The sequence below is a fragment of the Drosophila mojavensis genome, unplaced genomic scaffold (assembly GCF_018153725.1).
Source record: "Drosophila mojavensis isolate 15081-1352.22 unplaced genomic scaffold, ASM1815372v1 contig_136, whole genome shotgun sequence".
Taxonomy (NCBI): domain Eukaryota; kingdom Metazoa; phylum Arthropoda; class Insecta; order Diptera; family Drosophilidae; genus Drosophila; species Drosophila mojavensis.
The window spans coordinates 4,354,358-4,378,390 of NW_025318667.1; the positions used below are offsets into that span (position 1 = coordinate 4,354,358).

Consider the following 24,033-nt stretch of genomic DNA (forward strand, 5'->3'; position numbering starts at 1 on the left):
TACCACGTGAAAAACGCTGTGGGTGTGCTGTTATTTGGGGAAGCTAAAATAGGTATTTTTATTTTTATTACGATATAATTGTGGAGAAATTGCAACCTTGAGACAAAATGCTTTAATAAGCATTTTCTCTCTTTTCTTCCTTCTTGTTTTTTTTTTTACATTTTGGATACAATTTGCTATTATCTTACGTGTGATTTATGAAAAGTTTTGCAGGTTTGTGTTTTGATTGTCTCGTTGCGGTTTTCTTTACTAATCTTCTTTTGTCTTAGTCTTACTGTGCGCTAGTTTTGGTATATTCTTCGTCTTCTTCATTGAAGTGTATAGGTGTAGTGTATTTTTATTTTTTCTTATTTGATAGTTTATGTCTGTCTTAAGCACCTAAATTTATCTAAAAAGGTTGAATGGAATCGCTTCCATTAACTTCACTTTTTTGTGTTGGAGTATAGTATATTATAGTACAGCTGGGATATTAGACGACCTTCTTCTCTATCTCTATTTATAATTTTGGGGACTGTGAATTAATGAAGCACTTCAGATAACTTGCTGCGTAAATGTATCGCAGATCTAGATGGTGTGGGAGAAAGTTTGTAAATTTTAAAATTTTATCGATACAACTTAAGAGTTGTGTTTCTTGTAATGTGAAGATATCCACGTGTATTCCTTCGCATGGATATGTTGGTATCAGTGTAGGTTATAGAAGTGGCTTATTTGGATGTCTACCATGTTTTTGCATTTTACAAACTTGACAGGATGAGATCCATAATTTTAAATTGGTACGGCTTGAGCTTGAATTAAAATTGAGTGCCCGTTTCCTATGGAGATAACAACGTTAGTCATGTTCTCACAGAGTTGTAAATTAAATTTTTTTTTAATAGTTGATGTGAATATGACATAGGTTAATTTTTTTGAATTATTGACACGTCACCTTTTCACTTTAAAACTGTGAAGAATATGGGTCCCTGCTCGGCGCCAGCTAAGCGCTCCCACACTAGAGTACTAGTGATTAGAGACGCTGTGTTGCTCCTGCAAACGATGTTGGTATGATTCGTCCGTTATGATATTGTCGCCCGATAAAGCAACGTCTTCTATTCCTAATTCTTACATATTACCCTAATGTAATGCCTTAGTTGTCGTCCGTAAATTCGACGTCTTCCATTCCTAATCCTATTTCTTGTATATTTCCAAGTCACGTGGACTGCTGAGAATATTTTTTTGGTTTGATGTAAAGTGTGGTTCAAGCGATATCCTTTTATCCTACTTTTAACATAATAGCTTTTTTTTTTTTTTTTCAAGTAACGTGCTTTTTTTAAAGAATATTTTTTCGGTTTGATGTAAAGTGTTTTTGAAGCCTAAGTGGGGATTCCTTATCATGTTTTGTCATATTTTACAACACCTGCAAACGATGTTGGTATGATTCGTCAGTTATGATGTTGTCGCCCGATAAAGCGATGTCTTCTATTCCTAATTCTTACATATTACCCTAATGTAATGCCTTGGTTGTCGTCCGTAAATTCGACGTCTTCCATTCCTATTCCTATTTCTAGTATATTTCCAAGTCACGTGGACTGCTGAGAATATTTATTTTGGTTTGATGTAAAGTGTGGTTCAAGCGATATCTTTTTATCCTACTTTTAACATAATAGCTGTGTTTTTTTTTCGTTTGATGTAAACTGTTTTAACGCCTAAGTGGGGATTTAATATCATGTTTTGTCATATTTTACAACACCTGCAAACGATGTTGGTATGATTCGTCAGTTATGATGTTGTCGCCCAATAAGGCGATGTCTTCTATTCCTAATTCTTACATATGCCTTAATGTAATGCCTTGGTTGTCGTCCGTAGTTTCGACGTCATCCATTCCTATTCCTATTTCTTGTATATTTCCAAGTCACATGGACTGCTGAGAATATTTTTTTGGTTTGATGTAAAGTGTGGTTCAACCGATATCTTTTTATCCTACTTTTAACATAATAGCTGTGTTTTTTTTTTTTCAAGTAACGTGCTTTGTAGCTGTTTTTTTTTTTAATGAATATTTTTTCGGTTTGATGTAAAGTGTTTTTGAAGCCTAAGTGGGGATTCCTTATCATGTTTTGTCATATTTTACAACACCTGCAAATGATGTTGGTATGATTCGTCAGTCGTGATGTTGTCGCCCGATAAAGCGATGTCTTCTATTCCTAATTCTTACATATAACCCTAATGTAATGCCGTAGTTGTCGTCCGTAGTTTCGACGTCTTCCATTCCTATTCCTATTTCTAGTATATTTCCAAGTCACGTGGACTGCTGAGAATATTTTTTTGGTTTGATGTAAAGTGTGGTTCAAGCGATATCTTTTTATCCTACTTTTAACATAATAGCTATGAAGCCTAAGTGGGGATTCCTTATCATGTTTTGTCATATTTTACAACACCTGCAAACGATGTTGGTATGATTCGTCAGTTATGATATTGTCGCCCGATAAAGCGATGTCTTCTATTCCTAATTCTTACATATTACCTTAATGAAATGCCGTAGTTGTCGTCCGTAGTTTCGACGTCTTCCATTCCTATTCCTATTTCTAGTATATTTCCAAGTCACGTGGACTGCTGAGAAGTGTGGTTCAAGCGATATATTTTTATCCTACTTTTAACATAATAGCTGTGAAGCCTAAGTGGGGATTTGATAACATGTTTTGTCATATTTTACAACACCTGCAAACGATGTTGGTATGATTCGTCAGTCGTGATGTTGTCGCCCGATAAAGCGATGTCTTCTATTCCTAATTCTTACATATGCCTTAATGTAATGCCTTGGTTGTCGTCCGTAGTTTCGACGTCTTCCATTCCTATTCCTATTTCTAGTATATTTCCAAGTCACGTGGACTGCTGAGAATATTTATTTTGGTTTGATGTAAAGTGTGGTTCAAGCGATATCTTTTTATCCTACTTTTAACATAATAGCTATGAAGCCTAAGTGGGGATTCCTTATCATGTTTTGTCATATTTTACAACACCTGCAAACGATGTTGGTATGATTCGTCAGTTATGATATTGTCGCCCGATAAAGCGATGTCTTCTATTCCTAATTCTTACATATTACCTTAATGTAATGCCGTAGTTGTCGTCCGTAGTTTCGACGTCTTCCATTCCTATTCCTATTTCTAGTATATTTCCAAGTCACGTGGACTGCTGAGAATATTTTTTTGGTTTGATGTAAAGTGTGGTTCAAGCGATATCTTTTTATCCTACTTTTAACATAATAGCTGTGTTTTTTTTTCAAGTAACGTGCTTTGTAGCTGTTTTTTTTTTTTAATGAATATTTTTTCGGTTTGATGTAAAGTGTTTTTGAAGCCTAAGTGGGGATTCTTTATCATGTTTTGTCATATTTTACAACACCTGCAAACGATGTTGGTATGATTCGTCAGTCGTGATGTTGTCGCCCGATAAAGCGATGTCTTCTATTCCTAATTCTTACATATAACCCTAATGTAATGCCGTAGTTGTCGTCCGTAGTTTCGACGTCTTCCATTCCTATTCCTATTTCTAGTATATTTCCAAGTCACGTGGACTGCTGAGAATATTTTTTTGGTTTGATGTAAAGTGTGGTTCAAGCGATATCTTTTTATCCTACTTTTAACATAATAGCTATGAAGCCTATGTGGGGATTCCTTATCATGTTTTTGTCATATTTTACAACACCTGCAAACGATGTTGGTATGATTCGTCAGTTATGATATTGTCGCCCGATAAAGCGATGTCTTCTATTCCTAATTCTTACATATTACCTTAATCTAATTAAGTGTGATATATTATTAATCGGGCAATGAGCGTCTGATAAGGAGATTTTGGGCTAGTAGAATTTTCCTGCTGCAAGTTTGGTATCAGTTTCAGGATTCGTTGAAACAGCGGTGAACGGTGCTTCCTACTCTATATAGATATTTCTCTGGTCATTTTCCTTACCTGCATCATATATCTATTTTATTCGAGAATTGCGTAGGTCTTTGTATCGTATTGAAAGAGTCGTAGCAGCGTGCATTCTCTTCATCAAGAATGACAACGGAATCTGATACTGATCAGTGAAGGTCTGTGGGTTTAGGATATAGGAAATGTGGAGACTCCTGAAGTTGGCTTATTTCGTTGTGTACTCTTGACCCATGGAAAATGGTTAATCAGGTTATGTAGCCTTTTCAATTGTATTTAGATATTACTGGAACATTTTCTAAAAATAAGTATGAGAGAATAAGTGTACGCCGCTAGTGTGTGGCATGGCTAATTAGAAAGAGAGATATATCTTTGTCTGACTTTTAGTGATGAATTGAACAGTGCGCTAAATAAACATATTTCTTATTTACATAATTCATTGCTCATTATTCATTGGTGTCACTGTCAGCTTTAGTCTCTTACGTACGTATTCTATATTGGCAAAAGCCATCCAATGGGCTGTATTCAAAACAGTTATGGTGCCAATGATAACGCATTGATCAATGGGCGTATAAAGGCGCATTAGTCGAACAAAGCTCCTGGCCCAGATGTCAATGTGAATAGAGATAACGCTATTTCGTGTTTCTCTAAGCCTCAACTGAATTTAATTAATTACGAGCATTCGTTTTCTATAAACCTCAAACGAATTATTATTGTTCTTTGATTCTGACATTCATTTCCGAGCCTATTGATTAGAACTCAATTAGCTTTCACGCTTAAAAGCAAAGCTAAATGTATATTGTTTTCTATTTTTGATGAAATTGATCTCATTCTTCTAAAGGATCTAAGAAATTGCGGGGACATGATGATGTGATGTCCCCTTTAATATATATATGCTAAATGTTTTGCGATTATCTTTTGAAAATTCTAAGTAGGATTGGATATCATTATTTGGAAGGTAAAATTTTGACCAAAGAAAAGAGATCAAAAGTATTCTATTTCTGCAAGTATGGTTATGATGGAGTTTCTTCAATTAAGTCGATCAGGGAGTGGACTGAGCTGAGGATTATTGACGATGAAGAAATTTGAATTATTGTTGAAGGTAAGTGTATTTTAAGCTTCAAAAGCAATTCAAGATGATGTTTTGTTCTTTTTATCGGCAAGGGCTGCAAAAAATGTGTCTGTGGATGGAATTGTATGACACGAACTTAAAGTGATTGACTTTGCTGAATATATCAACGATATGTATTGCAATACCCTTGCGAGAAGGACTGGAGATCGTTGGAGAGTAATATTCTAACAAAATTGACGGAAAAAAAATTCAGTTTTCTTTGGAAGAATATGCGATTCACAATCAGTACTGGTGAAACTGGATTCTAAGAGTATGAAAAGTTTTTTCAATCAAGTAGATCGCGGTTAGATCCAATATGATGGGAATGGAGTCGAGTGAGAGATAAAGAAAATTGCGATTCTGCAAATAGTATGTAGATCAAGTAGATCGCAGAGGTGTTCAATATGATGAGAAGACTGGACTCGAAATATAAAAAATATTTTGTTCCCGCTAGTTTGATGGACGTTCTTCAATCAAGTAGTTCGCGAAAGTATTAGATATGATGAGAGGATTAGTGGAAATATTCAATATGATGAGAAGATTAGACTTGAAAGATCAAAAGTATTCTGTTTCTGCCAGTTTGATGGTCGTTCTTTAATCAAGTAGATCGCGGATGCATTTAGTATTATTAGACTGAGCTCAAGATATCAAGAAAATTATCTTTCTACAAATCAGACGATGTTTCTTCAATCAAGTAGATCGCCGAGATATTCAATATGATGAGAATGGACTTGATAGATCAAAAGTATTCTGTTTCTGACAGTATGATGATGGTTCTTCAATCAAGTATATCATGGAAGTATTCGATATGATGAGACTGCACTCGAGGTATCGAAAAAATGGTGTTTCTGAACATAAGATGGTCGTTCTTAAATCAAGTAGATCGCGGAGGTATTTAATATTATGAGACTGAACTCAAGATATCATGAAAATGGCAACCCTGCAAAATCCATATTTAATGTGGCGAGAAGACTGGACTCGATAGATCAAATATGATGGTACTGCTTCTATAAAGTAGATTGCGGAGGTATTCGATATGATGAGAAGATTAGACTCGAGAGATAAAAAGTATTCTGTTTCTGCCCGTATGATGGTGGTTCTTCAATCAAGTAGATGAGGGAGGTATTCGATATGATGAGACTGCACTCGAGGTATCGGGAAAATTGTGTTTCTGAAAAAAGTATATCGCGGAGATATTTAATATTATGAGACTGGACTAAAGATATATATATGATGAGAAGACTGCACTCAAGATATCATAAAAAGTGCAATTCTGCAAATTCAATATTCAATATGATGAGAAAACTGGATTCGAAAGATCAAAAGTATTGTTTCTGACAGTATGATGGTGGTTCTTCAATCAAGTAGCTCGCGGAGGCATTTACTATGATGCGACTGGACTCAAGATATCAAGAAAATTGTCTTTCTACAAATCAGATGGTGTTTCTTCAATCAAGTAGACCGCCGAGATATTCAATATGATTGGACTCGAAAGATCAAAAGTATTCTGTTTCTGACAATATGATGGTGGTTCTTCAATCAAGAAGATCGCGGAGGCATTTAATATTATGAGACTGAACTCAAGATATCATGAAAATGGCAACCTTGCAAAATCCATATTTAATGTGTCGAGAAGACTGGACTCGATAGATCAAATATGATGGTGTTTCTTCAATCAAGTAGATCGCGGAGGTATTCGATATGATGTGACTGCACTCGAGGTATTAGGAAAATTGTGTATTTGCAAGTATGATGGAGTTTCTTTAAATTAAGTATATAACGGAGGTGTTTAATATGATGCGACTGGACTCAAGATATCAAGAAAATTGTCTTTCTACAAATCAGATGGTGTTTCTTCAATCAAGTAGATCGCCGAGATTTTCAATATGATGAGATTGGGCTCGAAAGATCAAAAGTATTCTGTTTCTGACAGTATGATGGTGGTTCTTCAATCAAGAAAATCGCGGAGGTATTTAATAATGAGACTGAACTCAAGATATCATGAAAATGGCAACTCTGGAAAATCCATATTTAATGTGGCGAGAGGACTGAACTCGATAGATCAAATATGATGGTGTTTCTTCAATCAAGTAGATCGCGGAGGTATTCGATATGATGAGACTGCACTCGAGGTATCAGGAAAATTGTGTATTTGCAAGTATGATGGAGTTTCTTTGATTAAGTATATAGCGGAGGTATTCAATATGATGAGAAGATTAGAGGAGGTATTCATTATGATGAGATTAGACTCGAGAGATAAAAAGTATTCTGTTTCTGCCAGTATGATGGTCGTTCTTCAATCAAGTAGCTCGCGGAGGTATTCGATATGATGTGACTGCACTCGAGGTATCAGGAAAATTGTGTATTTGCAAGTATGACGGAGTTTCTTTAGGTATATAGCGGAGGTATATAATATGATGCGACTGGACTCGAGATATCAAGAAAATTGTGTTTCTGCAAATTCAACATGAGATATGATGAGAACACTGGACTCGATAGATCGAAAGTATTTTGTTTCTGACAGTATGATGGTGGTTCTTCAATCAAGTAGTTCGCGGAGGTATTCAATATTATGAGAAGATTAGTGGAAATATTCAATATGATGAGAAGATTGGACTCGAAAGATCAAAAGTATTCTGTTTCTGCCAGTTTGATGATCGTTCTTCAATCAATTAGCTCGCGGAGGCATTTACTATGATGCGACTGGACTCAAGATATCAAGAAAATTGTCTTTCTACAAATCAGATGGTGTTTCTTCAATCAAGTAGATCGCCGAGATTTTCAATATGATGAGATTGGGCTCGAAAGATCAAAAGTATTCTGTTTCTGACAGTATGATGGTGGTTCTTCAATCAAGAAAATCGCGGAGGTATTTAATAATGAGACTGAACTCAAGATATCATGAAAATGGCAACTCTGGAAAATCCATATTTAATGTGGCGAGAGGACTGAACTCGATAGATCAAATATGATGGTGTTTCTTCAATCAAGTAGATCGCGGAGGTATTCGATATGATGAGACTGCACTCGAGGTATCAGGAAAATTGTGTATTTGCAAGTATGATGGAGTTTCTTTGATTAAGTATATAGCGGAGGTATTCAATATGATGAGAAGATTAGAGGAGGTATTCATTATGATGAGATTAGACTCGAGAGATAAAAAGTATTCTGTTTCTGCCAGTATGATGGTCGTTCTTCAATCAAGTAGCTCGCGGAGGTATTCGATATGATGTGACTGCACTCGAGGTATCAGGAAAATTGTGTATTTGCAAGTATGACGGAGTTTCTTTAATTAAGTATATAGCGGAGGTATATAATATGATGCGACTGGACTCGAGATATCAAGAAAATTGTGTTTCTGCAAATTCAACATGAGATATGATGAGAACACTGGACTCGATAGATCGAAAGTATTTTGTTTCTGACAGTATGATGGTGTTTCTTCAATCAAGTAGATCGCGGAGGTATTCGATATGATGAGACTGCTCTCGAGGTATCAGGAAAATTGTGTATTTGCAAGTATGATGGAGTTTCTTTGATTAAGTATATAGCGGTATATAGGTATTCAATATGATGAGAAGATTAGAGGAGGTATTCATTATGATGAGATTAGACTCGAGAGATAAAAAGTATTTTGTTTCTGACAGTATGATGGTAGTTCTTCAATCAAGTAGTTCGCGGAGGTATTCAATATTATGAGAAGATTAGTGGAAATATTCAATATGATGAGAAGATTGGACTCGAAAGATCAAAAGTATTCTGTTTCTGCCAGTTTGATGATCGTTCTTCAATCAATTAGCTCGCGGAGGCATTTACTATGATGCGACTGGACTCAAGATATCAAGAAAATTGTCTTTCTACAAATCAGATGGTGTTTCTTCAATCAAGTAGATCGCCGAGATTTTCAATATGATGAGATTGGGCTCGAAAGATCAAAAGTATTCTGTTTCTGACAGTATGATGGTGGTTCTTCAATCAAGAAAATCGCGGAGGTATTTAATAATGAGACTGAACTCAAGATATCATGAAAATGGCAACTCTGGAAAATCCATATTTAATGTGGCGAGAGGACTGAACTCGATAGATCAAATATGATGGTGTTTCTTCAATCAAGTAGATCGCGGAGGTATTCGATATGATGAGACTGCACTCGAGGTATCAGGAAAATTGTGTATTTGCAAGTATGATGGAGTTTCTTTGATTAAGTATATAGCGGAGGTATTCAATATGATGAGAAGATTAGAGGAGGTATTCATTATGATGAGATTAGACTCGAGAGATAAAAAGTATTCTGTTTCTGCCAGTATGATGGTCGTTCTTCAATCAAGTAGCTCGCGGAGGTATTCGATATGATGTGACTGCACTCGAGGTATCAGGAAAATTGTGTATTTGCAAGTATGACGGAGTTTCTTTAAGTATATAGCGGAGGTATATAATATGATGCGACTGGACTCGAGATATCAAGAAAATTGTGTTTCTGCAAATTTAACATGAGATATGATGAGAACACTGGACTCGATATATCGAAAGTATTTTGTTTCTGACAGTATGATGGTGGTTCTTCAATCAAGTAGTTCGCGGGGGTATTCAATATTACGAGACTGGACTTAAGATATCAATATGATGAGAGGACTGGACTTAAGATGTCATCAAAATTGCAATTCTGCAAATTTAATATTCAACATGATGAGAGAAGATTGGACTCGAAAGATCAAAAGTATTCTGTTTCTGACAGTATGATGGTGGTTCTTCAGTCAAGTAGTTCGCGGACATTCAATATGATTAGACTGAACCCGAGGCATCAGGAAAATTGTGTTTCTGCAAATTCAACATGAGATATGATGAGAGGACTGGACTCGATAGATCATATTTGGTGGTGTTTCTTCAATCAAGTAGATCGCGGTACCTCCGCAATATGATGAGAAGATTGGACTCAAGATGTCATCAAAATTGCAACTCTGCAAATTCAATATTTAATATGATGAGAAGATTGGACTCGGAAGATCAAAAGTATTTTATGTCTGCTTGTTTTATGGTCTTTCTTCATTCAATTAGATCGTGGAGGTATTTAGTATTATGAAACTGAACTCAAGATATCATAAAAATGGCAACTTTGCAAAATCCATATTTAATGTGGCGAGAAGACTGGACTCGAAAGATCAAAAGTATTCTGTGTCTGACAGTATGATGGTGATTCTTCACTCAAGTATATCGCGGGGGCATTCAATATAAGACTGGACTAGAGAGATCAAGATAATACTTAGAAAATTGTGTTTCTGCAAATTTGATGGTGTTTCTTCATTCAAGTAGCTCGGAGAGTGGAGTAAGTTTTACATTATTGACCATAAAGATACTAAAGATACTATATGTGATTCAATTTATAGCTTGTATTCAAAAAGAGGACATTGGACTCTAGAGATCAAAAGTATTTCTGCAAGTATAATGGAATTTCTACCACTACTAGATCACGGGGGCATTCGATATGATGAGACTGGCGTTCAAAATGATGAGACTGGACTCGAAAGACCAAAGGTATTCTGTTTCTGCAAGTATGATGGAGTTTCTTCAATTAAGTTGAGCGGCGAGGCATGGGACTGGGCTCGAGAGATCATGAATATTCTATTGCTGCAATAATGACTATGATGGAGTTTTCTCGATCAATGTTAGAGCGTTAAAATGAAAAACACTCCACATTTGCCGAATTCAAGATCTTAACTGAACTCTTTATTGCTTAAAATCCTAGTTCTTATATACCTAACAGAGACTCTTAAAACTACTTCCAGTCACTGGAAGGGTGCATTTTCTCACACAAACAAGTGCCCAGATGTTTACTTAAGTGTCCCTTTTTTTTGAATCTTTGGGCCCAGGCTCACGTTACATTTACATATATTAGACGCTGCATTGGTCGCTGCAACTAAGGGATGACATATTTATTACTTTGTGTCGGATAACGCGCAGGTTATTCGAGTACTGTCTCTATTTTTATTATTATGTATGTTCATGTTTGAACAATCAAATAAATCGAGAAGTGAATTTCGGTGCAACTTTTTGACGATGTTTTGGTATCGTCAGTGGTCACTGGCCTGTGCTTCCTCATCAGACTCATTGGGATTCATTGAGTCTCAATGGGACTTTTCGAACCTCAGCTGGGTTTAGCGGAAGTTATCTAGACCAATTAGGACTCACCTGGACTGATCTTGATTCGCCTGTATATTTCTGGATTCAGTTGGATTCTGAATTTTGGTCTGGACTCATTGGAGCTCAGCATCATCCTTGCCATATTCAGATTTGAAAGCATTGGAATTTTTACTTTGCATTCCTTTGTATGAATAAAGATTTTCTGTTGAAATATTATGATCTAGCTATGTGTTTGTTTGTAATTCTTTACGCATTTTTCAAGTGATACTGTTAGTTAACCCTGCAACTTTCCCAATGGTCGGATATGTATCGACTTTAGGCATTTGCTTTCACATTTGTTTCGATACCCTAGACTCATTTTAAGTGTATAGTGAAAGCGTAGCCAGATGGTGGTAGAAGATTTTATCAGAGGACACACTAAGCTGCATTTAAAAAGACTATTGTATCTACATATGTTTGTTGGTTAAAAAATGCCCAAATCTTGAATTAATGCTCAAGAAATTATGGCATTTTCTAGTCGATCATCTCTTACTGTGGCGCTCCTATTGATATGCTTCTGTTTTTGTTTTCTTTTTCCTTTTCATACCCTGAACCCATTTTCAATGGGAAATCAGGGTATAATGGTTTTGTGAAAAAGTATGTACCGGGCAGAAGGAGGCGTGGCAGACCCCAAAAAGTATATATATTCTTGATCAGGGCGACGAGCTGAGTCGATATAGCTCTGTCCGTCTGTCCGTCCGTCTGTATTCAGCTAGAGAGCTGAAATTTGGCATGCATACTCGTATATACCATACGCAGAACGAGTTTGTCTTATTTTTGTTTCGATAAACCATCCGATAACTTTTTTATCGAGAATAATCGAAAAATTGATTTTGCTTTTTGAGCCTCATTGGAATACTATTTGACCTGGAGACTTCAGATTTACTGTGTGTATACATATGATGAATGCAGAATGATAAGAATATCAGCTTGGAGGGTATCTCCTAGTCGAGCAGTCTCGACTAGAGCCTTCTTACTTGTTTGTTTCAGTGCTTGCGATTAATCATTTGTCATTGCATTGCGGTAAAGTTGTGCTATAGTTTGTTGTCACGCCCCCTTTAGCTCCTCATGCCGCGTGTCAGTCGGTCAGTCTGTCTCTCTGTCTGCTGCATTCTTGTCAACCATTTGCTGCGTGCGTGCGTGCATTGACGTCACAGGCAACACAACGCCAGCCCCAACCCAACTCCCAACCCTACCATCTAAGCAGCCCGTCAGAGTGTGTGCATGTTGCACGCAAACACAAAATACTCAAACACTAACTCTTTGCCACATTGTCCCGTGCAACTGCCTCTAACTTCAGCAGCCAGCCCCCGCCCGCCTCGCCTGGCCTCACTCCATGGAACCTGCCTCATCTAGCACTCTAGAGTTGAGCTCTCCCAAGCAGTAAGCAGGTCAGGCCGCAGTTCGCTGAGTGCGCTTGGCGAGCGGTTCTTGCGGTGGCTTTGGCTCCACCACCCAGACCACGCCCCTAACCCTCTGCCCAGGCGACTCGGTTGACTATGCACAACAAGTAGCGACAACAGCAACATCATTCGGGGTCGGCTTTTGTGGTAATGTTGCAAGTTGTTTTGCCAGTCTCTTTTCGTTTCGTTCCAAGTTTGAAACCTCAAAGGCCATGCCTCCCTCTTTGCACCCACGTTCCGTCCCTCCGTCCTCGGCTAGAGTCGCCCCGCCTCCATTCCATGTGCTGCACAATAATGTTCGCTATTTTCCAAATTGAAATTGATTTTTATGAGTGCAACCGCATTTGAGGTGACTGTACTTTCTGCTATCACAATCAGCTGTCTGTTTCATTCCGTCATTCATTCGGCAACATTGGTTTTTCGTTGTCTCCAGTTAGCCAAATATACAAAATGCCTGCCTACTATGGAATAGGTTAGCCACCGCAAGGTGACTGTCCTCTGAGCTATCTGTTTCATTCTGATTGTACTGATTGTACTCTCTGCAGTCAAAAATCATTTGACGGTTTCATTCCATTGTGACAGAAGAATATCAAGCCTTAAGGCTAGTGTATCAGCTGCAGCTTGTTGCCGTCTACTGTTCCACTTGCCTTTAATATTGCATCAGATGACTTCGGAGAGAATATGCAAATCTGCGCCAGGTAACTCTATTTTTGGCTATCTGTTTCATTCCGCTGTGCCGCACTTCCGCATGACCAGCAGCACATTTCCGTTTTTTTTTTCTGCGTACGCCACCAAAATCAATTTCAATTAACCAAATATGCAAATAAGGTGCTGACAGGGCCTCAGCCATGGAGCTCTTTCAATATATATGTATGTATGTTCGTACATATATTGATGAAATCAAAAAATATTTACAGTTCCCCTGACTGCGCTTCCTGATGGCGCGGCGCTTATTGATGTTTAAAGAACTTTGTCTTGTTGACTTTTGTCGCGCTCCGGTATAAACAAATTTACAAATTTACCAAATATCAAGCACTCAATCAGACAGTCTGCCAGTCCGTCAATCTGTGGATGAAACAGCTTTAAAGTCCGGCTCAGTCGACGGCTGTTGGCAAAGTCACGTTTTGCATTTGGTTCGCCTTCGTTTTGTTGACGTTTATCTTAATGCCCTGTAAAATTGTTTTGCTGTGAGCAAACAAAGCTTCGAGCTTAAAGAGTTTTATATGGAAGTTCTTAGGTTATTAAAGGAGGTCTTCAATTCGTTGAATATACAAAATAAATATATATATATATATATATTAATATAAATGAAATGGCAAAGGAATAGTTGGAAATGAAACATAAAAAGCATCAATGTACAGATTTTTAAAATAGTTTTAGAGTGGACAGCTGAAAACCTAGCACAATTAAGTTTAGGGTGACCATATAAAAGCAATAACTGAGTAAACTTAGCTGTGCCGTTTGTGAGATTTATTTCTTTGTTCTGGCTGCATTGGATTGCCAAATCCAATGAGTCATTTTGACATTTTATCGATAAATTATCGTTATCGAAAATAGTTGTCTTACAGGGCATTTAGACATTTTTCAATTTTATTTGAGCTACCAATATAATATTTAATATATGAGTCTCCTTCTCTCTCATCTCTCACTTTTTTCCACTCAATATAAAGGTGGACCTTTATCTTTGCACTGTTCGAGTTTTGAATTGCAATGGCTGCAGTGCATTTGTTGTTTTTGTTAACTTCGATTGACAAATACTTTGTTGCGGGTACTTAAAGGCGACAGGCCGCATACCACATGCCGCATGCCACACGACATTTCAATTACCGTTTTTTGCATGCTTCTGATTGTGAATGGTAAGCCTCAGTCGGGAGACAACGGCAGCACTGCAAGAAAAGAGTTAACATTGTAAAATTGCATTTGTGTGTGTATGTGTGAGAGAGAGAGAGAAGGAAAGCGAGAGAGACAGAGACAGAGAGAGAGAGAGAGAGAGAGAGAGGGAGTGTGTGTGTGTGTGGGAACGTAAAGCATGGGTATCTGTTGTCTTATAATCAATAAGTCAGCATCAGCGGAGAAGAGGAGAGAGGTAGAGAGAGAGATGTGGAAAGAGAATGAAAAAATACCAAAAATATTGGACTCGATTTGCTTGGACTTTTGTTTGGTTAGCTTCTGTTCCTATAGCTCTCCCACTCTCCTCTCTCTCTCTCTCTCTCTCTTTCTCGGTCGTCTGTGTGTGTGCTGGATTTGTAGGCAGCTGGGCTCACCTACTATTTCAATTCATTTTCACCGATAAACCAAATCAGTGCAGTGCACAAAATATGACAATGCCAAAGCGCTATGCAATTGCTCTAGAAGCGCCCGCTGACCCAACGCCCCTCATTTTCCTTCCCGTTCCCATACTCGTTCCCGTTCCCGTTTCCGTTCCTCTTTTCAGGTTTGAGATCTAATGCACATTTGCCATGCCCCCTCTGCAGTGTTGTGAGACCCCATTTTATGGCTCCTTGAATATCCTTTTTCGGGACATTTCGTTCATTTGTTGTTGCTGCCTGCATTCCCTTTGTGTTCAACTTAATTGGCCCTGTCCTTTTTGGCCATGGCTCAGAGGCTTCAATTGATTTCGTTTTCGTTTGAATTTTCAGAACTCATCAATTGAAGCACACGAAGACACAAAATCTTAATTAAAACTTTGCCCAACTTTCAACTTTTGCCGTATAAATAGCATAAAGCAGCTAATAATAATAATGATAATGATAATAATAATAATTCAGACAATTTTATTTCTATTTACCAACTGCTAAAATTCGACTCTTTTAGATGGGCGGCAGCAGAGTAAATCATCCCGAATTTAAATATTTTGAAATAGATAAAGCTATATATTATGTATGAAGAAGTCAACAAAACAAAGCAAAGTAAATTCTTTGTTGACTTCTCTTGGTCAAATTTATACTTCATATCGTAATCTATTTCAAAAGCTTAAATTTGACATTGAAGCATCTGAGAATGAAACTGCTTAGTATTTATTTGGCCTTTGAAGCAGAGTGTAAACAGCATATCAAACATTTGTACTCAGCGTGTTGAGCAAGTAAATATTGCTTGTGTTTGGTAGTGCACGACTAGATGATACCTTAACCTACACGATGATGATGATGAATGATGAAGATGAAGATGAAGATAGACGTGAAAAGGTGGAAGATGACAGATGGAGGATGAAGGGTGGATGATGGAACATGGAAGATGGAAGATGGAGGATGGAGGATGGAATGTGGAAGGTGGAAGATATAAGATTAAAGATTGATGATCGAAGATTGAAGATGGAAGTTGGCAGATTAAAGATTGAAGATGGAAGATATAAGATTAAAGATTGATGATCGAAGATTGAAAATGGAAGATGGAAAATGGAAAATTAAAGACCGAAAATGGAAAATGAAAAATGGAAGATGGAAGAGGAAGAAGAATGATGGAGGATGGAAGATTGAAGATGGAATATGAAATTGAATTTTGTTGTCGAAAAATATATAAGCTTCATATATGTATACTCCTAGCCCAGTTCTTGTTAATATATTTATATAAAAATATGTACATATACTTATATATATCTAAGCCTAAAAACGCAATTGAGTAGAATAAAAGACATGTATAAAATAGATTGGATATGTAATGCTATTTGAGTTTGTTTTCTATTCGTATAGGGAGTTTTATTTTTGGTTGAAAGTTCATTGCATTTGGTTACCCACACACACACATAAAGATACACACACACACCCACACATACATACATGCATAGCTGTTGGTGGGTCACTAATCCATGCATTATTCAACTGGCAGACTCTGCTGGTCTTCTGTTTAGTAGCCTCACTGAATCACTGGCAGCAACAATAAAAGCCAAAACGTGTGGCCCAGCACTTTCATTTCCATGTCTAAATGCTTTCGCTTTCAAATATACATATGTATATACAGATGTGTATATATGTGTGTGTGTGTGTGGGTGAGTGTGTGTTGTCTCTTAAGAACCCTAGACCTCTACCTATCCTTTGTATGCCGTCAAACACTCTAATTTAATGCATTTTTAAAATTTGCATGTACTTCTGGCAACAGTCGGTGCTTAAATAGTTAGTTAGTGGTGCTCAGGTGCTGTCCAGGTGCTGCCCAGGTGGTGCGCAGGCGGTGCCCACGTGCTGCCAAGTTGTGGTTGTGCCACCCAGTTGGGCGCTGCGTTTGCTGTCAGAGCCAGGCACAACAAATTAACTTTATCATTAAGAGCTGCATTGTTTCACAGTCGCAAAGCAGAGCAAATTGCGAAATCTTTAATGCCAAGATAACGAAGAGAAATATTCAAAGAGTTCGATTATAAGTAGTTCGATATCTATATTTGTTTAGAATCTATTTATCATACTAAAGAAAGAGATATATTAAAAGCTGAAGCGTGCTAACGTTTTCAATAAATTTCATGGAAATGGTAAAAACTTTCGATTAATTGAATGAAAATTGTTTGTAATCCTATAGCAAAGCTTAAGATCTATAAAGTTACTATAAATATACAATGTTTACTCGCCTCGGTTATTGTTGATTGATTAAAATTCATATATGGTCGACCACATAGACCAGGGCTTTTTTATGGCTACTGGAATTCAATATTCCATTATCATATGACGATAAGAGCTCTAGACTCTCCGACTTTGAATCACTCAAGTATTTTATGCTTTAGCCTCAGACAATGTCATTAAGATAAGCATATAGGCACATAATATAGACATTATAGTCGGGACTGTATGCCTTTGGGGAAGTTAGATTATATTTACAGGGTATCTCTCAGTTGACTACTCATTTGCTAAATGTCTCTGCTAGGTACTCAGTTAAGTTACTCCACTTGGAATAGCCGGTTAGTGATATACAGCTTATAGGGTATCTTTAAGTCGGTCGGTGTAGTACATAGCAGAAGAGTCAGTATTGCTTATAGGGTATGTTCTAGTTGCTCACTTTGTGGGTAACTGTATCTCAATTGCCGTTAATCTCATTAGCGTTTGATTATAAAACAGATTACAGAAAATAAAATTGAATGAGCAGTAGTAATTAGGCTATAGCTGATGATCTTTGCTTATCTTTAGTTGATCACTCTTAAAAAATAAAATTTAATGCCTTAATTGCCATCACGTTTGGGTAATAGAGACAAAAGCTAAGCCGTGCAATATTTATGCTGAATAATCTTGGCTGCTTACAGGGTATCTTTGAGCTGATCATTGCCTTGCTATGGATACAATTTGCAAGTGCAATTGACACACTTTCTTTTCCTGTGTGTCTGCATAAGTAATTATGAATGAATGTATGTCAATTGTTTATGATTCCAGAGCGCCAGCTTCAAAACTAATAATAATAATAATGGTTACTATTATAATAGTAATAATAATAGTAATAGTAATGGTTATAGTAATAATGGCAACAATTACACCAGCCACCAAAGGCAACAAACATCGCACTTTGACTTTAAAGCTGTTGCATTTTACTAGGTCAAAAGCAACGTCACCGTGAGCAAAGGTTGCGACTGAATCGCAAGACTAAGAGAGGAGAGAGAGAGAGTAAGGGAAGGGGAATGTGTTTGTGTATATATATATGTGAGTGTGTGTGTTGCGGTGTCAAACATAAATATGGCGTAAAGGTGAAACTGTTGCTGCTCCTTGCTGCCTGTGGGGCATAAATCGGTGCTTGGGTGTGTGCTGGTGTATATGTGTGTGTGTGTGTGTGTGTGAGTGTGTGTGGCAGTATTGCGCGCTAAATTTCACACAAGCATAAGCACACACACGCACACACTGAGCAAGGGAGCACGAGGGGCGAGAGAGAGGGAGTGAGAGTGAGAGAGCGAGGGAAGCATATGCACGCGACCAAATAGCAAAACCATTTCTAATTGGAGGTCGTCCTGGTTGTTGTCTTTGCTGCCTTTCAGCCAAGTTTGTTGTTGCTGCTGTTGGCTGCAGCTTATGTTGGCAATGGCTTAGTGCAAGGAGCGCAATCATTTTTCCTATAATATTTGCCGAGCTACTAGCGAAATGCTGGTGGGGGCGGGAGTGCGGTGGGCTGCGGTGCAGTGGGCTGTAGTGCAGCATGTCTATTCAGATGTTGTTTGTAAGCGTTTCTTAATAGCGAAATGAGCAAAAGGCCAACGGAGCCTAGGTAAACGTTTAAGAAAATGATACAGAAATAGATGTGGGTAAAGAAATTAGGTGAAAGCAATTGCGATGGGATGCAAGAGAGAACGAAAGAGAGAAATAGAGAGAGAGAACGAGAGAGAGAGAGAGAACGAAAGAGAGAGACGAGAGACAGAGAGATGCGAGAGAGAGAGAGAGAGAGAAAGAGAAAGAGAAAGAGAAAGAGAAAGAGAAAGAGAAAGAGAAAGAGAAAGAGAAAGAGAAAGAGAAAGAGAAAGAGAAAGAGAAAGAGAAAGAGAAAGAGAAAGAGAAAGAGAAAGAGAAAGAGATTCAATAGAAAGAGAGAAAAAGAGATAGTGAGAGAGACGAGAGAGAGAGAGAGAGAGAGATAAGTGAGAGATAGAGAGAGGATAGAAAGATGCAAACTTGGAGAGATTAGAAGAGAAGAGAGAGAAAGAGATTCAATAGGAAGACTCAGAGGGATTGAGAGGCAGATGGATATACCAATAGATACATAAGAAACGACAGAAAGGGAGAAAGAGGCGATACATAGAGATATAGATAGACAGAAGGGATTGTGGCAGGGACAGAGATTGATACACAATGAATACGAGAGAGGGTATGTCTACAGTCGTGACTACTCTTACCGCTCTTGAAAATTGTTTGTGTTGTCGGCTTCAATTTAATCGCTGAGCTTGCGTCGACGAAACATTTTCATTTCACTTGCCTTGTACTTTATGGGCGGGGCAAAGCCAGCCACAGAGGCAGGTGCAGCTCCCGGTGGAGATGCAAGGACAGATGGTGTTGCCATTGGTCAGCTTCTGGCTTAGGCACGTGCGGCAACCCAAATGATCGACAATCTGTGGCATGATTGATGATTGATGATTGATTTTGCAACACTGCATTACAACTAAATACAGTAGCTAAACTGAAAAGCAAATTTAGCAACTTAAGCTAGTAAATTATGTAATATATATCTGTAGAGCTTATGTAGTAATATAGATGTAATCAGTTCCTTTCTAGCTTGTTGGATTGCTAACTTTTTTATGGGGAAAATCGTTTCATATTTGAATAACAATTCTTTTTCTATAGATCTCCTACAAGTTGTACATATGTCTGCAGATATGTATATACGTGTATCTGCAGAGTATTTCCAACTCATATAACTCTTCGTTTCAGTATTGTTTCATGCCGCTTTTAGTTTGTGGCATCGGGTTTCAATTAAAACGCATATGCACTCATGTAAAATTCAATAATTTCCGCCAACTGATTCAATTAAATCGCCATTTAAGTTGGAAGCTTTTCCAGCGACAATCAAAAAGTGCGCGCTGGGCAGTAAATCGAGGCGCCTCGAGCCCCTCCCTCCCATTATTCCCCTGAGGCGTGGCACTTGCAATATTTTATCCTGTATTACACTGCGCAGCGCCTGTAGCGCGTGCAGCTCTTTAGCGTTTACTCAAAGGAATCTTCTTTTGGTTTCGTGCTCAAGACCAAAAGGTCACTCGACATCAACTGCAGTCGACGCGAAAGAAAATCCGAAATTAATATTAAGAAAAATTACGTTTTAAGCCCACGCAGCGATTGTGTAAATGGAAAAAGGATATCAGAAACTGGTAGTAACTAGCCTGCAGCTTGATGCTGCAAATGCACTGAGCGTGGGTAAGACATAGCCGACTAGAGAATACACTACAACACATAATTCCAATTAGATATAGGCAAATATGGCCTTATGTCAGGCTCAAATATTAAGACTGATAAGTGTTTCCTTTCTTATCGTTAGCTTCAAGTTCCCTTCAACGAAGCTAATTTGAATATCGATTCTTATCGATTCTTTCTTCTCTAGTTCTTGTAGTGACTAAGAGCTCAGTATATGCATGCAGACAAGCAGACGAAGCTCGAAGTATTGTATACAATGTATATCGCTTTCGCTCTCTATCTGAGATATCTCTCTCTCTCTCTTTCTATTTGAGATCTCTCTCTCTCTCTCTCTCTCTCTCTCGTTCTATTTGAGATCGTATTGTGATCATATATTAAGTAGACTATTGCTATTGCTACTTCTTTTCATCTGATGTATGTATGTATATCTCTCTCTGTCTCTCTCGTATCACACTTTTTTCTTGCTCCTCTGCATCTCTTTCTCTTATTCTTTTTCTATTTTCTGCCCCTTTTTCAGTCTTTTCTCTTTCACTCTATCTATCTTTTTTTCTCTTTATCTCTCTCTTACATTCCTCCTCTTTTGTCTCTACTTTTCCTTTCACTGTTTCTCTGTTTCTCCCCCTAGCTCACTCCCCATCTCGTTATCTTTGTCTTTTTCTTTCTCTTTCTCTTTCCCTTTCCCTTTCTTTCTGTTTTATCTCTTCCTCTCACTTTCTCTTTTTTCTCTTTCCCGTTTCCTTATATCTCACCACTCTTCTCTAAATCTCAGTTTTCCTACTCTCATTCTTACTCTCTCTCTTTCTCTCCTTTTCTCTCTTTCTCTCATTCTCTCTCTCTATTTCCCCCTCTTTCTTCTATTTCTCACTCTAATCTACCTCTTAAAGTCTGCTTAATGGCATCGCCATCTGTCGTCGTCCACCTGTTACATACTCTTCAAACAATTGAGTCTACCTCTACTTTCGATGGGGGTGCATAGTGTATTAGCTTGTGTAATCCGAACTTCCTTTGTTTAGTGCTGCCTTTATCTTCAAAAACAGTTTGTAATCTTAGAAATGGTTATTTGCTTAATTTGAAAAAAGAAAATAGAGCGCTTAAGTGGGCGAGTGGGTGAGTGAGTGCGCCTGAAGGAGATGTTAAATATTAGTCCAGGTTTCAAGTTTTTCAATGGAGAATTAAAAGAGCTTTGATTGAAATTTGTGATTCTGGCTTTAATGGTTTGTTGTTGTTATTCAGGGTTGTTGTTGTTAATATTATTTGTTTATATTTTTTTTTTGGCAATGCTATTGTTTTAATATTTCTTGTTGCCAAATGCTACAATAGAATCTGTGGATACGACCTTACGCGAATACATAGTGCGGGTAAAAGTGCAATTTATTTGGTAAGAGTAGTGACGAAGGTAGGAGAGAAATCACGGCAAAACTATCCAGGGCAAGTTGGATATGCATATATATATACATATACACATATATGCATACATATATATATATATATCTATAGATATGCATATATATATATAAATATATATATATGTGCAGAAATATGGATATAGAAAAGATATAGGTATAGATATATATACATATATATGTATATATATATATAGAAATACGTATATCTGTCTAGGCATACTTGGCGAATTTGAGTTTGGTCGATACGGCATCGCTATAGATGGGCTCAACAGGCTGGCGATGTATCATAAAACTATTGTAATCGACACGGGCATTCGCATCGGTATCGCTATGCAGCCAGCGGACAAATCGATGCATTTGCTTAAGAAATGCCACCTTGCCCTTATCGATATGATCGACCTCATACCAGCGCACAATGGCATCCTCATTGAGGACACCGGCCCGATACAGGTGGACGGCCAGCCGTTCGAATGACTTGAATAGCGAATGATGCTCGTAGCACCATTCCTGCAGGCGCATCAGCAACGCTATCTGAGCGCTATCCGTGCTGCAGAGGGCATTCAGCAGTGGTGCATAGATTTGTAGTTTACGCAGCGCCTGCTCCGGCGACGCACTGCTATGGGTTTTCATATTAGCGTTCGTTTCGTTGATTGTCTGCCAGACAATGCCGATGATTTCCGAATCGGACATATGCCGTTCCCGTTGAAATTGCCGCACATTCATTACAATCTCCAGTTGGGGCAGCTTTTCGCGAAAATCATCGAGCAAACGCTGCTTCAATTGTTGCCGCAACGCCAGGCCGGCGCGCTCCTCATGCAGCTCGATCACCTCATTTAAATCGCTCTCCTGATACACCTGCCGGAAATACAAATCGCTGCGCAGCATTGGCGGCATAAAGCTGATGATTTTGTGCTCCAGCCCGGACTTCTTGAGCACTTGCAGCATGAAACTGGAGCCCCGCTCACTTTTCAGTGCGCCGCAGATGAGCAGCATAAACTCCATGGCCAGGCCGTCGTCGATGTTCGCCTGGTCCGTGCCCAGCTCCAGCAGCGAACGTGGATTCAATTGGCCGTCGATCAAGTACAATGCCATCAGCAGGGCGAGACGTCGCCGGGCGCCCATATCAAACTTCGCCAGCTGGCGGATATATCGCTGGGCATGCTCCTCGAAGACCGCGTCCAGGTGCTTGTGGCGTCGCCTCAAACGCATCACCAGCTGCTCATAGATGCGCAGCGCGTTCAGTTCGTCGTGGGTCTTGAACACGCAGTAGCTCGTCCTCAGCTTCAGATCGCCGCGTGTTGACAATTTCCCATCGGCTGCAAGCAGGCCGCCCGTGTAGAGCACATCGAACAGCTGCTCGCCGTAGTTTTGGTATTCCGGCTTGCTCACAATAGGGTCGAGCGCCTTCCAAGTGGCTTCCAGTTTGCCTTTGGCTCGATCCAGTGCCTCGACCAGCTCGTTGCGATAGCTCAAGCATTCGTTATCCTTTTCCTTCTTCACGCGATTGCCTGTCTTCAGACGAAAGCAGGGCAATATATATTTCGATGCCATCTCACTCTTTCTGTCTCTTTCAGTGTCCTCTTTTCTCTCTCACTCTTCTCTCGTTCGCTTGCACAATTATCTCTTACTTTCGCTCCGCGTACCTTTTCTTTGATCTGTCGCTTGTGCCGCTTAAATGATTCTTTTTGTTCTGTCTGTTATCTATAGTCATATCAAAGAAATCATCCGAAAGTCGTGTCTATCTTGGCTCAAATGAAATTTCACGGGTTTCTTGGGGTTGGGGTCGAGTTGTATTTTCTGTACTGTTGTTTGGTTTCTACTGTTTTGGTTTGGATTTGGAGAAATCAGCGAAAACTGATTTTTTTTTGGTTTTTTTTTTTTTTTTTTTCTACATTAATTTGAAATCTTGCACAAACTAAAAAAAATTATGATTTAGCATAGAACCTTTTTCCCAGCCTGCTACGAAGCTCACAAATCGATGCTGTTTACAAATTTTTTATTTTTTTTCTACAATCTGAACCCAAGGGAGAAGGAAAGAAGTGAGAGCGCAAGGACATTGAGAGGATCTAAAAATATGTTGGTTCAATAGAGTATATTTAATGTAGAAACAATTTAAGATTAATTGTTAACTGTTATTAAACAGTAGGTAAATCAGTCAATCGATCAATCAGGCGATACAAATATAGCTGCATGCTCCCTACAGCAGCTCGGTTTCCTCTTAGTTGAACTCCGATTGATTA

The 24,033-nt window shown here is 38.4% G+C and overlaps 1 protein-coding gene and 1 long non-coding RNA gene across 2 annotated transcripts; one reads left to right on the forward strand and one right to left on the reverse strand.

Annotated features, from left to right (window-relative positions):
* The first annotated feature begins 1,691 nt into the window (after nucleotides 1–1,691).
* On the forward strand, nucleotides 1,692–10,735 carry LOC26527432. The gene is made up of 3 exons (XR_006358042.1): nucleotides 1,692–5,002; nucleotides 5,065–10,334; nucleotides 10,396–10,735. It is a non-coding gene; the product is annotated as an uncharacterized LOC26527432 (long non-coding RNA).
* An 11,268-nt stretch (nucleotides 10,736–22,003) lies between these two features.
* LOC122756830 (protein krasavietz-like) lies at nucleotides 22,004–23,344 on the reverse strand. The gene has a single exon (XM_044007430.1). It carries the CDS (start codon nucleotides 23,342–23,344, stop codon nucleotides 22,004–22,006), a length of 1,341 nt encoding a protein of 446 aa, XP_043863365.1.
* Between the last annotated feature and the right edge of the window lie 689 nt (nucleotides 23,345–24,033).